Source organism: Eretmochelys imbricata, chromosome 3 (genome assembly GCF_965152235.1).
Source record: "Eretmochelys imbricata isolate rEreImb1 chromosome 3, rEreImb1.hap1, whole genome shotgun sequence".
Taxonomy (NCBI): domain Eukaryota; kingdom Metazoa; phylum Chordata; order Testudines; family Cheloniidae; genus Eretmochelys; species Eretmochelys imbricata.
Window position 1 is genome coordinate 157,999,135 of NC_135574.1, and position 17,672 is coordinate 158,016,806.

Below are 17,672 nucleotides of genomic sequence, written 5' to 3' on the forward strand. Positions count from 1 at the left end.
CAATGGCTGTGCCTTGAGACTGACAGGTGGGTAGGGAGAACAACTCTGAATCATGAGGATAGTCTCTTCCCCTGGTGTAACAATGTCCTGGAATAAAGAAGATCCTGATAGGAGGGGTGAATGTGGCCAGGTCAGATCAAAGCTCTCAGACCACCCTGGAGTATGAGGAAGGTCCACCTGCAGAAACTGTCTGAACTGGAGCTTCCCCAGTCACACTGGAAGTCGGAGCCACATGGGACCGTGCTGATATGGGTACATCGGCTCTAAAACTGGATAAGAGCACTGCAAGCTATTTAACCTGAGTCTTTGCTATCAGAGCTGTCAGATCCCTACCCTTGCTCACCACCATTTCCTGCAGAGATTTACTTTGGTCGTAGTCCTTAGTGTCCGTTGGAATTATTAATAATTTCAAATATTGTTAATGTTATGGGAACTTACCAAAACACCAATTTAACTATGAATTCCTTAATTAAATCTGAAGGCCAAATGGTACTTTATGCAGTTGCTCTAAACATGTATAACATCCTAAAAATAAGCAGTCACTACATCCAATACAGTAATAATATTTATAGGCAGGTGATCCGTAGACTTACAACTAGGCCAGACCTAGGGATGCCCATCTCATTCTGGTATGGTCCAGCACGATCAGGTAGGGTCTGACAAAACCTTTGGATTCATGGCTCTCTTTATACCCTTCAGCTAACTAGCTTTAGCAAAAGCCTAGTTTGAAGCAGTTTATCTGAGCTTCTTTCCTTTTTCCAAGGCCGCCTCTTTTTTTCCTGCCCCTTCCCAGCTTTGCTTACCAGCAGAACAGTGGGATGATTTGGGTTTGTTTCTTTTGAGACAATTTGTGTTTATCGTGTTACTGTAGCTTTTATTTTAGGAACCGTATATCCTTCCCCCATTAAAGTAACACTACTTACTATTCTCATGGCCTTCATTTACTTGCTGATTGGAGCCATCTTTCTACTGGCCATGAACTGTAAAGTGAATTTTTTTTCTTAACCAAACTTAAGATAACTCTAATTTTTATCATCCTACAGCACCCATGCACAGTCTCTCACGACTTTGCCAGAATCAGGGAGGGATCCTCTCTCTTCATGACAGTTTTTGACAAAGATGACTTTTCCTTGTATCTATGAAAGTGCCCCTTACTCTAATGTGAAGCCTTCTCCTTAGTCTTGGCAGTTTTAGCTTCCTTTCCTGAAGTCATGCTTGGAGAGGAGCAGCCTGCTTCCTGAGACTGTTGTACAGGTCAGGGGAGGAGGTTCCCAAGCCAAACTTGATTGGGGTCTCGCTACCTTCTCCATCAGATATTTTCTAAGTTTTAGTTACTGACCCTCAAGTTCTGGGCAGAAAAGAAATGCAGTTGCTGCAGATGTGAACCTCACCCAAGCAGCAGAGACAGCGTTGATGGTTGTTGCTTGCAGAAAACAGTTTTGGAATGCTAGGACCCTAGGAATAATCCCAGACTTCTGAAGCAGAAAAATTCTCCAGGAAAGGGAGGAAACTAACTACACTATGCTAGAATATACGATAAAAATGAAATTATACACTGGGGTCGGCAACCTTTGGCACATGGCCCATCAGGGTAATCTGCTGGCGGACCACGAGACATTTTGTTTATGTTGATCGTCTGCAGGCACGGCCCCCCGCAGCTCCCAGTGGCTGCGGTTTGCCGCTCCCAGCCAGTATATTTAGAGCAATGATACAGTAGAAAGGATCTCAGGACAACAAAGATTCTGACTCGGATTATGCCACAGTAAGAAGGAACTGGAGAGGGCTTAGCCCATGCCACCCTTTATACCCTTGTTTTGGAGCATGAGGAAAGGTATGGGGGCCAACAGACACCACTTGTAAAATCCTGGGCTCAGGCACATGCATATCCATGTGGGAGTACACAAGGACCACCACTCAAAGAAGAATCTAGTCCTAGCACTACCTGTATATTAGACCTGCCAACACTTGAATATTTGAAGGCTTTTTTTTTTTTTTTTTTTTTATGAAGTTCTTAAACAATTTGGTTGTTTGAATGAGTCACATAACATTGTTTCTTTGAACTGACAAGCATGAACCTGTTTGAGGGTGAAGAGACTTTTTACCATTTACAGATGCTTCTGTGCTTTTTCCAGCTAGATCATCCTGAGCAATAGCTTGAGCAAAAACTGGTATATAAGCAATTGCACTTCTAAAGTTTTTTGAAGTGGGATTTAAGATTGTTGGACAATGCCAAGGAAGTGTCCCTGCGGACACCACCAGCCTCAAAAAAGCATGAATGACAAACACCTTAACCATTCCTGCACAAGACACATCTTTGATTAATCAGGAGGAAAGTGATATAGCTTCACCATGAAGGTAGAGAAAGTTTTTAAAAGGTTCCTTCACATAAAGCATTTTCAAAAGTACAATACCTAAACAAGAGTTCAGAGGTCTTAGCTAAGTTCTCTTCCTCTAAAGTCACCCACTGCTTCTTAAAGACTTAGAAGGGCTGAGACAGGAAATGCAGTTCTGTAAAGAAACAAGACTTGAGATGAGAATCAATGGGCTCATTTAAAAAAAAAAACAAAACAGGTAAAAATCTTTAGCAAAATAGAAGAACTGACCAGAAAACTGGAGGGAAGGAATACTACGAGACAACACAGTTGTGTTGCAGACCTTACTGAAGCAAATCTCTCCTTCACCTCAGTTGTCACTTTGCTTGATAAGGATGGTCTTCTTATTTTTTCATATTGTAGGAGTAACTGAACCTTATGACAACTTAGTCTTCCTATAAAGATCAGACTCTCTGAATCTTGAAAATCCTCTACTTAAAATTGAGAGTGCTCCCAGGTGTCTCACCCAGAAACCAAGAGATTGTCTCCTTCCTGGTCAACTAAAACGTGTTGAGTATTCTGCATGCTTTTATATAATATGGAGTAAATTACTAAGACTTTTTTTTTTTTAAAACAGCAGTAACATTTTCAAAATGGTCCTGAAGCCCCTAGAATGCTAAATTCCATTTGCAGAAGTGACTTAGGCACTTGGCTTCTTCCACTAGAAGCTTTAAAAGAATAAAATTAAATTTGTGACTAAACTCCCACTTTTCTAGCTCAGTTAAGTACCTTCCTGCATTCAAGGGTCTAACTTTTATAAAAATTGTTGATTGATATACACACACCAGCTAGAGTTTGAACTTCCACAGGAAAGTAGAAAGGACATAGCTTCACATAAGAATAAACACATCCCAAACCAGTGGGAGTAAGGGTTTCACCTCTTCCTTTGAGGATCAAGAGAAGATAGTCTAATGAAAAAAAAAAACAAAAAACAATCAAGAGAATTACAACACTAAAACAAAGGACAGACTGAGTCCCACACGGAGTCCAATTAAAATCTCCATGAAGATCTATGCTATATGGTCAACACAGCTTAATGAAAAATATGGACCACAAAAGTTGGATGACACAGGTGACTGGCAGTAGGACACAGATCAACTCACTGACTGAAATCCATGAACAGTAAAAAGCCTTGTTACCAACATCTCTGTAGTATGTACCCTTGCTGGAAGTCTCCACAAGTCAAATGAACCAGGGGGATAGCAGATTGCGGTGTTACTGGCATTTCATGGCTAGTTTGCCAAATTGACTATTATGCTCTGGACTTTTCTCCCAAGGACTAAATGCATTTCTAATTTAGTCTAACTTTAAAGAAGATCATATTTAGAAGAAACAGTGGGATCTTAAGCTACAGTAAAACTCCATCCTAATGATCATGTCCACAGTAGAACACTACTGTTAAATTTAGTACTGAAAGGCAGATTGAGAATACACCTTCTGACATGTTGCCTGTCTACATAACGCCTAGGAACAACATCTGGAGAAAACTATTAGCGTACTTCATTTGTCCCCTGTATCCATTTTGCTTGCAGAGAGCATATTTAAATCTGTCCTTAGTTCTGTACTGTATGCTTTTCCTGTATGCAAATAACCCTATAGGACAGGGCTTCTCAAACTTCATTGTACCATGACCCCCTTCTGACAACAAAAATTACAACATGACCCCAGGAGGGGGGACGAAAGCCTAAGCCCACCCAAGCCTCGCTGACCCGGGGAGCGGGGGAAGGGGGGGGAGCCAAAGCCCCACTGCCCTGGGCAGGGTGTGGTATCAAAGCTGAACCTCAATGGCTTCAGTACCAGGCAGGGGGCCTACAACCTGAAGCCCTCGAGCTTCAGCCCTGGGCGGCGGGGCTTGGATTTAAGCTTATGCCTCAGCCCCAGGAAGGCTAATGCCAGCCCTGGTGACCCCATTAAAACAGGGTCATGACCCACTTTGGAGTCCCGACCCACAGTTTGAGAATTACTTCTCTAGGAGAGGATAGCCTTGTGCTTTAGTGCACGAGAATGCTTAAGAAAGGTGCAGTAGGTTTAACACAAACTACTCTAAAAACACTATGTTGTTCTAATACTTGTAAACTTTAAGATCTTTTGAAGTACCTATTAAAAAAATCCTCAGCATTATGGTGGCAGGTATAGGTCAGTTTTTGTCCAGATTTAGGACTTTTACATTTTATTTGCCACTATCCTTAGTTTTGTAAGAGTATTACGCTTGCTTTACTTCAGAAATATGTACACAATCTAAGACCTCCATGCACACCCATCCTCAACATCACACTCATTAAACAGGATGAGGAAGTAAAGTTGAAATAGAAACCAGTGCTTTTGTGGGGAACAGGACGGAAGGCAGGGGGAGGACACAAAAACAAACTCAGTCTTGTTGACATGACAAAATATCCAAGCAATAAGACTTCATTAGAGCCTTTGTCTTGGTTTGAATGTATTTTGCTGACGTCAAACCTTACAGGCCAGAACTCAAGATGGCAAACGGCAGTTCGACATGCTAAAATATCTTCCAATAACATGTAACATTCTACTGAAAGAATAATTTAATGGAATAAACTAACTTTGTGGGTATTTATGAAACCTTTGGCAAAAAACTGGGAATTCCATTCCTTCTAAGTAGCAACATTACCAGTTAAGTTTGAGAACTCAATTGTTTCTATTAAAAAAATAGAGCAGATAACGAGTATTTAAGTACAGCATTTACACTCAGTTTGCAAGCTCTTTTCTTTTAAAGGTTTGGAGTTGACCAAAATATTAGCATAGGAGAAAACTCAGTTACAGTAGTAGAATGGTTATATACAGGAAGTCAGTTTGGCATTTAACCAAATGGAGTTCAGTTCACAACAGTATACAGTATCTATTCAAAGCAAGTGTCCAACTCCAACATTTTGGTCTTCAAGCAGGAAGCGTTCAAGAGAAGAGTAAACAGAATCTTCTACCATTAAACAAAGGTAGCAATAAGAAACATTGCTTCTTAAGCCACATGCGTGTCAAGACTGACTACATTCTTTTGCTTTGATGTTTAAGGTATAAGTTTGGTAAACATGTTAGCACTTGTGAATTCAAGTTGTTACAGTCTACTTTTTTTTTTTAAAATTAAAGTGAATGTAACATTGGCAAGTACTAAGACTTGGACACTGAAGTAATTTATCTACAGAACAGGTCACATCCTGGGCATTACATGTGGAAGCTTCCATAGTGTCCTCTCTAGCATGCCTCAACTCTGCCCTGGGAGTCAAACCTCTACCAGCAAGAAGGAAGTTCAACCTCTCTGCCAACTACTTTTAAATATGACCTTGATTCTTTTTATATGAACACTTGCTTGATAACTGGATTGGGACCTTCCAACTTCACATAGGCTACTGAACAGTTTTCAGATGGTGAGGATCTGATGAATGACAACTTTGTATTTGAACCAGCAATCTAGAATGTGTTCTGTGGAACCATTATGCACAGGCTTTTAGAAGCCTGTTATACACCTTATGGCCATAATATTAAAAGCTAGAAACCTTTTACGTAAAAACTTGCTAGTTGCACAATATTACACAAAATTTTTGGCAATTTTAATTTAGAAGATGTCTGTTCTATTTCTAAATTGTTATAATATATCATTAGATGTAAAAGATTATTAGATCCAGTTTTACAGTTATCGTATTAGTGGGTCAGATTAATATACATTTTCTCATTTGTGAAAATACACGAGCACGGGTATATGAATGCAAATAAGTTCAAGACATGCTCTCACTTTCCAGAGGGATACACTTGTTTCCTTTCATTTTCAAATTAGAGTATTGTAGATTTACAAAAGAAAATATTTACAGATTAAAGGTATGTTAAGCAAGACTAGTAAGAATATTTTCCATGGAGGATATATTTTTCTTGCTTAATTTTCAAAAATAAATAGAGGCTTTCCACTGAAAGCATTTATTTTCCTAGTTATCTGAAGTGGAGTCTAGGGCGAGGAAAAAAATGCTTCAGACTTTTCATAGTCCACTTCGTTACATAAAACATCTCCTGTCCCAAATGTTTGCTCAAATCCAAGTGATATTTTCTTCCCGTGAAATATGACTGGAGCTTTCATTTTACTTTCAGCAATTCAGTCTGTTTCCATGGCAGCACTGCGGGATTCCTTAGCTACCATGAGTCGCATTAGCTGACTGTGGAATTTCTCAATCTTCTTTACATCTTGAGCCTGGTCTGTTCTATATAGCAGACACTGTCAAAAGAAAGTTAGTGAATATCAGGTTTTATTTCAAGCTATTCATATCTGTGATGATTTATAGTTTCAATATTAATTTCACATATTTCTGACACCAGAAAGATTACACTACAAAGTGAAAGACTTCAAGGACTCTGATCAATGCCATCTGTACTGTGTCCCACACGTGAAGGGGCAACATAGAGCTACCCTTAACTTCCAACTCTATGACAAATTACTCAATTATTTAATATATAAAATAAATCAATCTTCCTTGGGTCCCCCATATAAAGCGTCTGCATTAACACTGCAAACTCAATGCTAGGGACTGCTTTCTGTTTTGAAAAAAATCAAGCATGCAGTTTGCACTTAGAACTCCACTGTTCTAAAGCCTCACTGTAACTTGCAAAAATCTTGGGTGCCGTAAGGCTAGCATTGAATACAGTGCATTATATTCAATGTTGTATACAGATAAAAATCTGTGTAACACTAAGAGAAAACAATCTGGAATAAATTAATATATGCCTACTTAACATCTTTTTAGTACTGACATTCCTTAGAGCACTATGCATAACTTTCTGGATAATATTAAACAGCTGTAGTTTACATCCACTCTAAACTCATATTAATAGTTTTGTCTTTCCCCTTTAGCAATGTGCTGTACATGTTTACATTCTATTTGAAGTGTGAATATTCTAGCGGTCAGATCAAGTTTAATGAGCTTGCTTCCCTCAGTCTAACTTGTCTCATGATTACACAAGCACTACTGAGCTTTCAAGTATCTTCTACAAAGGACCACAGTCCAGGTGGTTAGCACAAAAACCCGTGAACTACAGTCTAATTGTTCAATGAAAAACTTAAGCAGGATACAAAAGATTGAGGTTTGATTCAGAGAAATGGTGTATTTTAACACTAAAGGGGGTTTATATTTATTCTCTTTTGCCTAAACTTTTCTGCAAAGGCTAAGGTCTCTTTTCACAATGAGAGGAGTTCTCAACAACAACAAAAACCACACAATCTCAGCAGCAGGCCAAAAGCTGCCCTGTGATGGAAGAAATTGTTGTGGTAACACATGAAACAGATTCTTTCCTTTCGGTGTTCTGTAATCACCAAAGCGGATTTTTTGAACTAGAAATTATACTTTCCTTGCATTTCCCCAGCTTAGATCTTCATACTTTTAGGGATATACTTATTTTGTCACTAGCAGTGACAGATTAAGCATTGCTTAGAAGTGAACAAAATTCAAGATTTTTTCGTCTTTGGCGATAATGCATTGTCTCTATGATCAAGAGGTATTTCCCTATAGAGAAGCTTTGAAGAATCAGAGAACCACCTGGCTGATTAAGATAAGGAGAAGTTCTCTTCATGTGAGGTTTTCCCTCCCCATTGCACATTATAAACAGAAATAAGATGCCACTGTCTGATCATAATTACGTACTAGACACTCGTACTGATGCTTGGCAAACTGGAATTTTAAATTTACTGCAGCTAGAGGCCACAAATACTTTTGTTTGCCTAAGAGGCAGCTCATGGATTTGGGGATACCAGCTGAAACAGCAGGTGACTTGGAATATAGCCAACATTTCTGTCAAGAATGATTAGTTCCCTCTGTCTGTATAGCATGAATACAACAACAACCCAGCTGTCCAGATTGATTTAGCAAAGGAATAAAAATAGAAAGCTTCAGTCTCCAGGGCTGTCAATACAGCAGCTTTACTCGCATTAAATTCACATTAAAACTTCTTTAAACTAAGGCATGCAGTACAGAACCTACTTCAGTCTTTCCACAGCTATACTGCCTCTGCAGAGTGAACAGCAGTAAAACTTGCCTTTGTCAGTAAAGTTGACCACTGATTTGGTGACAAGCAGATGAGAGTAAAGTGGGGCTGTTTTAAACTACATTAAGCTCAGGATTCAACTTACCCCAAATTTCCTACTTTGTGGGATTTCTCCTAACAGATCTGTCTTTTCAATTAAGAATGTCCCTAATTCAACATCCCTCTAGCCTTCAGAGCCCATCCCTTGTACTGTAATTAGCCATCCACAGATGCCTGACTATTTCTCCTCCACAGTCTGGTCTCTGTGACACTGATCAACTCTTCTAGGAGAAGCCTGCACAGACTAGATGGATTTAGTTTGCCTCAACCCTGAAGAAACAGTATCTTAAAAGGCAAACTACTAGCAATATGAACTATTACACGTGCTGTTCGCCCTTCTTTATTGTTCTGTGTGTTGCCCTTTCCTCTTGCTCCTACACTCCTCCCTTTCCTAAACATCCGTCCAGCGTGTTTGGACAGAAGTCAGCTAGAGGAGACACTAAATACTAAAGCCATTTAAAAAAAAAGCCCTGCTGCATTCTAATTCAGGGGAGGAAAGGTTACAAGAATGTGTGAGAAATACTCCCAAGAGATGCCACTGAACATATAGCTGATCGTATGGTATTGTCATAAAAGATGCAGGCTCTAACATCAACTTTTGAATTCAGTCTGATTTATTGGGGTTATACAGGACATTTGAGTAAGAGAAGTAGGCTTAAATTTGAAAGAACTATTGACCCCTCCTTAGAGGGCAGCCTGAGACTGGACAACACTTTCTACCCCCAACTTCTCCCTGCCTCCCATTGCTCCAGACCTCTGCAATATCCCCTGCAGCTCTCGAGTCCAGCTCCTACTGCATTCTTTCCATCCACCTTTTAATGTGTCTGCTGCTCTTCAATCCCTGTGTCCTGTCTAGCCCCTAAACCAGAGTGACAGCCATTTTACCTGTAGGCATAGCTGTAGTTTAACTGAAAACGGGGGGAAGTGGCAGCCAACTATATTAAGGGCAGCTTTTCCACATGCATATGGGCTACCATTTCCCTGTCTATCTTGCTAGCTTCAGTCCCACTGAAAGTAACAGGAGATGGGGCCACTTTGTATAAAGGGAAATTTTGTGAGTTGGCAGCCTTTCATCATGTTTTCAGATGACTTAAAACACCCCCCCAAAAAAAAATCACAAGAGTCATGATAAAATAATTAGAGTTGGCAATACTGCATTCATAGAGACCCCTATGAAAAGTGGAGTAGCCAGATACCAGGTTATTTCTCCAAGCTTCTGTGGGGTGTTGGGTGAGAGGATCAATATCTAGAATTTTGTGTTTGTTTGCAGTTTGTCTTTTCCTCACTTCAGTGAAGTTTCTTGATTGCGTTATAAAACATGCTCCACTGAAAGTCTCCCTTATTTACATTTTATGCCAACAAACAAACGTGTACATTAAATATTTAAAAGTTTTAGACTTTCAGGACAGTTCAACACCAGAAATTTTTGCCAATACAACATTAGGAAGGGATATGGGGTTTGTTTTTGTTTTTTTTTTTGGGGGGAGGGGCATTTCTGTGCTGGCAAAAGCCCTACTGCAGATGGAGTTAACACACCATAAAAAAGTGCTTTTGCCAGTAGAGCTTATTTTACTCAAAGCAGTGTAAGTTATACTGCCAAAAGCCCTTTTATGGTGGTATAAGGGGTCTCTACACTAGGAGGGTTTGCGAGAATAGCTATACCAGCAAACCTTTTCTAGTTAGACCTAGCCTTATTCATTTCCCCTCTCTCTGGTAGTGGTTTTTTGTTTTTCTCATTACCACACAAACTAAAGAAAGGAGTTACCTTTAACTGCAAGACTTTTATACAAGCAAAATAAGAATAGCAGCATTTTCAGTTATAACCCTCAAAAGAAACCCAGTAAGTTCCCTTAAAGGGAAATAAGGACCCAATCCTATTCTCCTTGAAATCATTAGGAACTTTGTCTCAGACTCAGTGGGTGCAGAATAGGGTACCAAGCTAGCATCAGAGGCTCTCAAACACATACTCCGAGTACAAGAAGCTTGGTGGTTTGAGAAAGTTAGCTTACAGAACCATCTATATATGAAGTTCTCATAGCAATTTTTACACTCAAATTAAATGATAGACTGTCTTAAAATACAAGCTTGCAGAATCAAGCTTTACGGTCACAACATTCTTTACTTACAACTACATCATCTGTTACTTTGATACACAGATTCCCATCACAGTGTCGGTATTTAAGAACCACACGCACCTGAAATGAGAAAACATTTTAGGAATTACTGATAGACAAGGTTTTCACATCACACAAAGATTTTCTAGCATAGAACAACTTAATATTTAAAAGGTGTTATTTTACATTTAATTTGGTTTGATCAAGAAAACTACTTGTCAATTCGTGATCCATTTCACTTAGAACCCATGCATTACCAAAATGTTTACTGTTTGATTCCTCAATGCTCAGGAAAGTTTTTGTTTCAACAAAAAGGGGGGTTTCCTCCCCCCCGCCTTTTTTTTAAAGTAGTTTACATTTAACACTGTACTGTACTTGCTTTTTATTTGTGTGGTTGACTGGTTATTTCATAACTTTGGTGTTCATAACTGAGGTTCTACTGTAGAAGATCAGCATGGTTAGATCCAAGTCCGACTGGGGGGAAAATATCTTTTTATTTACAACATCGCTCCCCAGGTGTCCAACACTGAGTCAAGGAGTGCTTTGGGTCTGGTATAAGAGAGGCCATGGGGGAAAGGAATGTTACAGGTTTGATACCAAGGATACGTCTACACAGCAAAGAAAAATCTGTGGCTAGTCTGTGCCAACTGGCTCAGGCGGTTTCCTTGCTGTGTAGGCTTCTGGGTTATGGGACCCTCCCATCCCGCAGGACCCAGAGCCCAGGCTCCAGCCCAAGCCCGGAAGCCTACACAGCAAGGACACAGCTCCGCAGCCTGAGCCGGCTGGCATAGGCTAGCCATAGGGGGTTTTTTTTTTTTTTTTTTTGCTGTGCAGACATTCCCCCAAGAGATATAGGTAGGATGGGGGAGGATTAATTACAACTGGGAATCATCTAGCTACCCATTTGGTTTGTGGAATGGAGATTACGGGACTGGCTCAGAAAAGGGACCAGAAATGCTATGATCATCACATGCTTAAGGGTAAACATTTCTTCTAAGTCAGGATTTGTCTCATACACTGTCACTAACATACAAGGAAAGCTGCCAGGCTCCCCCACTTTGAAGTCTCCAAGTGGTCTGAGGTCAAGACGACTAGATAGGTAGTGTAATAAGAGACTCGTAGGGTCAACTACTTTCTACACCAGTTTTAACATCAAATGGTCCTTGTTGCAACCCACATAATCCATGGCATCTGCAATACACTTAGTCATATCTTCAGGGAAGAAGGAGAACTTCATAAAGGCGAAATAATTTTAGAGGAGACCAATTAACACTGTTGAGACATCCCTTGTCTCCCCACCCCCACAGCCATGTTAGTGGGGACGTATACTAAAGAAAACTATGCTTAACTTAAAATGTTCCACTCAACTTTTCAGAGCGATTCTCACATTGGAATGAATTGAAAAAATTCATTTTTGCTACTCGCTGTGGTAAATGTGGAAGGGGTCAGCTCAACATTATGCTATTAATTTCTGCAGTATCTAAACCTTAATATTAAAAAAGGTTTTAGCCACTGTGGTAAAGAAATCCTTCCAAACACCAACCAAGGAAGTTATCTGAGTTTTATGAGTCGGTGGGCAGATTATTCCAATGCCTCTGCTGTTAATAGTTTTCCCAACCAGAAACTGATAAGGCTATCAGTTTCAAATCTGCTAAAATCAGAACCCTATGGACAACAATGAAACCAGAAAGAATTCTCAATTTCACCCGGCTGCTTCTTGGAAAAGAGGGAAGCACTTTGAAGAAATTGCCTTCTATGATATCCCCAGCTATTGAAGGCATCTGCTCTCTGATTAAGCCTGTCTGCAGGCTTGGATCCTTTTGGATTCCTCAATGTATTCAATACCCCAAAACCATTTTGACAAAAGAAGTCCACTTCCATCTACATCTGGCCAGAAGACTGTACTCCATCCTACTGAATTTAGGACTGCCCATGGTGATCCATGCATTTGTGACCTCCAAATTTGATTTCAACTTATTTCTAGAAATGAAGCCATATACACCTTGAAAAAGTTCCAAATGGTACAGGACACAGCAATCTGGTCATTATTAACACGCAGCCCTGGTGCTTCGCTCTCTGCAATGGTACCCCATTAAATAAAAAAAGCAGTTCAAGGTCCTTGTCTTCTTAGTTCCTCCTCACAGGACTAGCCTTAGTTACTCAAGAGATTGCCTCTCCCTTGACTATGACAGCTACATTCCACTGGAACAAGAGGAGAAAAGGAAAGATCATATTTCTAAATACTTCTGAGGCTCTCTGATTCTACAGGACGTGTCTCATGTGATTACTTAGATGAGATGGAAGGGTAGAATAGCAGAGATTATTAGAACAGCCAGAGGACACCCCCCACACAGCAAAGCAGTGAAAACCCCATATCCTTGCAGAAGTCAGGTGGTTCTAGGATATATGGGAGAAGACAGCTGCTTCTTTACAGAAGCCAAAAGGACAGCTGGGTGGGTAGGAGGGTAGTTTTAAATAAACTTATCAGACAGACACTTACTAGTCAGTGACAGAAAGACTCCTGAGCAAGGTTCAGGAATGGCATCTCAGAAGAACTCCAGCACCCTCTCCTTCACAAGTACTAGTATAAACAGATTTTTACCAGGACCTAACTGGTTTTCCTCCACCATGAACTTCCACATCAGCCTCTGGCTTGGTAGGTGTTCAGTAAATTTTGTAAATCCCGACTATCAACATTGAAATAATCTTAAAAAACAGATAGGTATAATCCAAGTACCCAAGGTAGCTAGTTTCTTGTTTATGAAGATATCCTTTAAACAGATTTAACCCAGTATGCAATATTAGTGCAAGAAGACAGTTGCATATAATGGAACCTAGCAATTACTATCCTCCTTTTCCTTTCAAGAGAAGGAATCTAATAAACTGGAGCTATACTGGCCTTAGCATACCCACGGGGGAGGAGAGGAGGGGAGAGAAGAGATGAAGTGAGCTGTAGCTCACGAAAGCTTATGCTCAAATAACTTTTGAAATGTTTCCCACAAACCACTTTCAGCATTTGCCAAATCAAATCTTAAATGCCTGCTCACTGAAAAGCATTATGCTTTTATGCTAATTGGTAACTGATACCTTAAAGTTTTTTTTGGGGGGGGTTTTTTTTTAGACTCCTTTCTTTCCTCCCTGCCATTGAACCCCCTTCTCAAAGAATATTAGCAGAGACCTTGAAAAATCCACTCATCCATAGCAAATAGGAAGCTTTCCTGGCAAGTGCCATCAACTTCCACAGAATCTAACCTTTCATTTAAAAAAAAATTATATATATTTATTTCTAATTCTTATAGTTTTAGAGAACCTTCCAAATGATAACATTGCATTGTCTTGCATTTAGTTATTTTCCTATATCTGCAGAAAATAGTTCCAATACCCATCATGTTGCTCACAGTTTCACTCTGCTGCTCTGGGAAAGCTAAGAGGGATCACCTTTGCAGTTGCTATTCAGAACTCTTTGGGAAACAGTTTAACTGACAAGTATCAGGTCAATTTCATACTGCTGTAGCTCAGCAAAGCTGAGCAGAGGCAGACACTGAGGGAGTAGTCAAGCAGAAACTTGACAAGAAGCAAAGTAGTGGGCTGATGTGCCCCTGGGAGCTAAAAAACTGAGGAATCGTGTAAGATAGAGATCATTCCTCCATTACATAAGCAAAGAGCTTGAGGAAGGGGTAGAGCAGGACAGACATTACCCACTTTCACAGCGAAAGACAGCTCTGGAGGGGATGGAGTGCAGAGGAAAAGGCCTCAGAAGAATGCTCCTTTCCAGCAACCCAAACAGGTTAGGCCAAGGAGGGGTGTGTAGTAGATTTGCTGAACTCCTCCTGACCGGGCGGGGCAGGGAAGCAGAGTACTGGAGCACTGTTCCTGGACAGTAGCCCTTTTCCTCCCTAATCCCATTGTCACCAAGGTATAACTAGCCTTTAGTCCTCCAGACTGGTGTCCAGCAAAATTACAATCCAGGTGTTTAGGGATAGGGACAAATGTATTATTTGGATGAGTGGAAGAGTACTGTGGTGAACTTAAATGTAAGGAAATAGAAAGATTTGACAGAAGAAAGAAGAAACTATGGGGAAGAGAGAACACAATCTAGGGAAAGATCAGGAAGAGCAAAAAAAAAACCCATAAAAGGAACAAGGAAAAAAGCTTGGAATGATGTCAAAATATGACAAAAGCAAGAAAGGGCATTTAAATATATGTTTCATTTTTAAATGTAACCAGTTGTAATATACACATCAGGGCATATGGCTTTGGAGGCCATAGCCACAGGAGCAAGGCAGCATATATATTGTTCACTCTGGCTAACAGGTTTCAAGTAAATTTTTCTACGCTCTAAATTAACAAGTAAAAGGGCAATAGCAGAAACAGCACTGCACGCTTTGCCTCCCTTCTTCTTGGGGCATACTAGATAAAACATAACAGTCACCAGAAAAACTCTGGTCAGAGTGACATTCAGTCATATTAAAATGGTTAATGCTGCATTGTGTCAGTTATAGTGTCACTGTAGGTGGACATTCCCACTAAGATTTCCATGTAACCCAAATGGAGAAACACTTCCCTTATAAATAAACAGTAGTAACAGTATACAGATTCCACTCTGCTCCACAAATCACCTATTCAAAACTCCATTGGAGGCTGCTGCAGTGTCATTGTCAAGTGACAGACAACTATAGACTGGATTTGCTGTAATGCAGCCAACCTAAAAATGAACATTACTTCAGTGGAAAATGAAGCTATTGAACTGGTTATAGTATTGCACAGGACTTGCCTATGCAACAGCTGCTATTAAAAAACTTTGCAATATCAATCTTATCTCAAGAAAATAAAAATATCCTATTCCTAGAAGGCAATAGCAAGAAGTTTAAAGTACTAATGCCAGATTTCAAATACAAAGAGCAGATATACAGAGTTATTGGACCTCAACATTAAAATTTCTCTTTTCAAGAATTAGAGAAGGATTCTCAACTGCTCAAGGCTGAGTGAGCAATATATCACCAGAAGGAATTATTCCAATAATTAAGCTGTGGGAGACCCACACTATTCTAACACAGCAGGCACTGACTAGGAAACTTGAGTTTAGTACTCCTTCCTGAAGTCACTTAATTTTCCTGAAAAAGTTACATAACTTAATTATGCTGCACACAATAATGGCATCCTCTGCATTACTATGAAGGAATAAATGGGCCAAAATATGGAGCTGCCATATTGAAATTCACACAACCTTCTAACAAAAGTAACAATACATACATTCTGTATTTAAAGCTTTAACACATAAATAGCATGGCACTGATCCTCAACATGCTATGTTCAAATACAGCTGTCAGACCAGTTACCAAAACATCAAATATGACTACAGCTATGACATTTAAGAGGCTCAAGCGTGCTATATAGCCCCTTTTGCCATCAGATGGATTAAATGTGTTGTTAAAGTAAAAATGTTATTAAAGTAAGTTTTAGTTAAGAGAATACTTTATCATTTCATTTTACAGTTTGTTACAAAATTAGATTTTGCTTTAAGATAAAGTTCTCTTAATATTAGTCCTTAAATATTGTGACATATATCCTAAGAGCTAAACATATACAGCTTGACAGTGATCATTAATACCCTGATCCTCCATATAGGCAGCGCATTGGGCTGACACAGAATCCCACTAAAGTCAATAAGGTCTGCCTATGAACAGCCCCATTAAAGGATCAGGGTGTAAGGTGGCTCATGATAACCATTCAAGAGTATTTGAAAGTACAAATAATTTCTCCCTTCTCAGCGTTAAGTCTAAGGTCATAGAACAAGTAGTAATGGAGTAAAACTAAAACAAGAGCATTAAGATGATTCTGAAAGAAAACTTCCAGATAGTGAGATAGGGGTGAGTCATTGTTATGAAGCACTGTGCGCTCAACAGAAGCAAGACTGGTGACTCCAATATCGGAAGAACCAATGCCACCTCACCTCAGAGTGGGAGGAAGGCAGACACACCAGATCTAGGCCTTTAAGAGTTTGTGTGTTTGGAGGAATAAGACCGACCAGAAGAACCAGTATGAAGCGCAAAGAGCAGACTGCACCGACGGCTTCGTGGCATATCGGCGTCCCAGGCAGATTCACGTCTCATGGATACTACGCGGGTGCCAGGCTACCCTGGGGGTGGGCTATTCCTGCCATGCCACCTGCAGCGACTCAGGCTCTTCCCAGCAGCAGGCAATTGTGTTGGGAGACCCCGGGCATCGGCTGGCTCGAGGGTGACCAGATTGTCGGGACTGTCCCTATAAAATCGGGACAATCCCGACATTTGAGGCTTTTTCTTATATAGGCTCCTATTTTTCACGCTTGCTGTCTGGTCACCCTAGCCGGCTCCGTGCTCTGCTCGGGAACGCCGAAGGCGGCTAGCTGGGGGAGGCGCCCCACGCAGTCACCCGAACGGGTCTCCAGAATCGCTGGGCTCCCCGTCAGCCCAGCCTCCGGCCACTCCCAGGGGAACTCGCTCGTCCAGGACCCGCAAGGCAGGGGCCTCGCCCGCCCTGACCGGTGTCTAAAGGGGACGGGTACCGCCCCCTAGGCGCTCTCCGCCCGCCCCCCGTACCTTCATGGGGTCGGCGAGGTAGAGCTTCTCGGCGGCACGGCTGAACTCCTCCCAGGTCTGGTAGTGCGGCATGGCGGGAACAGATCCTCCCGGCCGGCTCGGACTCGCTCTCACAGCTCAGCACTCCCTCCCTAGCGCACACGCAGCAAGATGGCGCGGGGGGTGGAGTGATGCTCTGTATCGCGCCTCTCTAATGGGTGGCAAAACAGACTGTCCAATCGCAAAGCACATTATTGAGAGGTCCCCTCCCCTGACAGCGGAAGTGCGGGCACGGGGAGGGTCTATCGGGCTTGTGGAGAGTAGCTGCTCCAGGCAGCCGTATCACAGCGCCACTTGCAGGCCTGGCGGGATAGAACTACCCCGGCAGCCTCCTCCGCCCAAAGAGCCCCTCCCGCTTTGCCGCCTGTCGGGAGGCGAGCGCACTCATTGGCTACTGCTCCGCCCAGTCTGCCGATGGCTGTAACCCTGAGGCGTGAAGGCGGCTCCCGGAGTCGCTGGTTCTAATCTCAGGCTGGATCCCGCTGCGG

At 41.2% G+C, this 17,672-nt stretch overlaps 1 protein-coding gene across 1 annotated transcript; it reads right to left on the minus strand.

Moving 5' to 3' along the window:
* Positions 1–4,746: 4,746 nt before the first annotated feature.
* SRP9 (signal recognition particle 9) lies at positions 4,747–17,293 on the minus strand. Its single transcript, XM_077813686.1, has 3 exons — positions 17,146–17,293; positions 10,577–10,645; positions 4,747–6,591 (listed from the first exon to the last, which is right to left on the minus strand). Exons 1-3 carry the CDS (start codon positions 17,215–17,217, stop codon positions 6,472–6,474), a joined length of 261 nt encoding a protein of 86 aa, XP_077669812.1. The 5' UTR covers positions 17,218–17,293; the 3' UTR covers positions 4,747–6,471.
* Between the last annotated feature and the right edge of the window lie 379 nt (positions 17,294–17,672).

What these genes read in the sequence shown, in the direction of transcription:
- SRP9 (XM_077813686.1), bottom strand. Translation starts at nt 17,217, where the DNA reads ATGCCGCACTACCAGACCTGGGAGGAGTTCAGCCGTGCCGCCGAGAAG. An exon ending in ACCTCGCCGACCCCATGAAG is followed by an intron (nt 10,646 to 17,145) that starts GTACGGGGGGCG and finishes TTCTCATTTCAG; the next exon opens with GTGCGTGTGGTTCTTAAATA. An exon ending in AAGTAACAGATGATGTAGTT is followed by an intron (nt 6,592 to 10,576) that starts GTAAGTAAAGAA and finishes TTCTTTTGACAG; the next exon opens with TGTCTGCTATATAGAACAGA.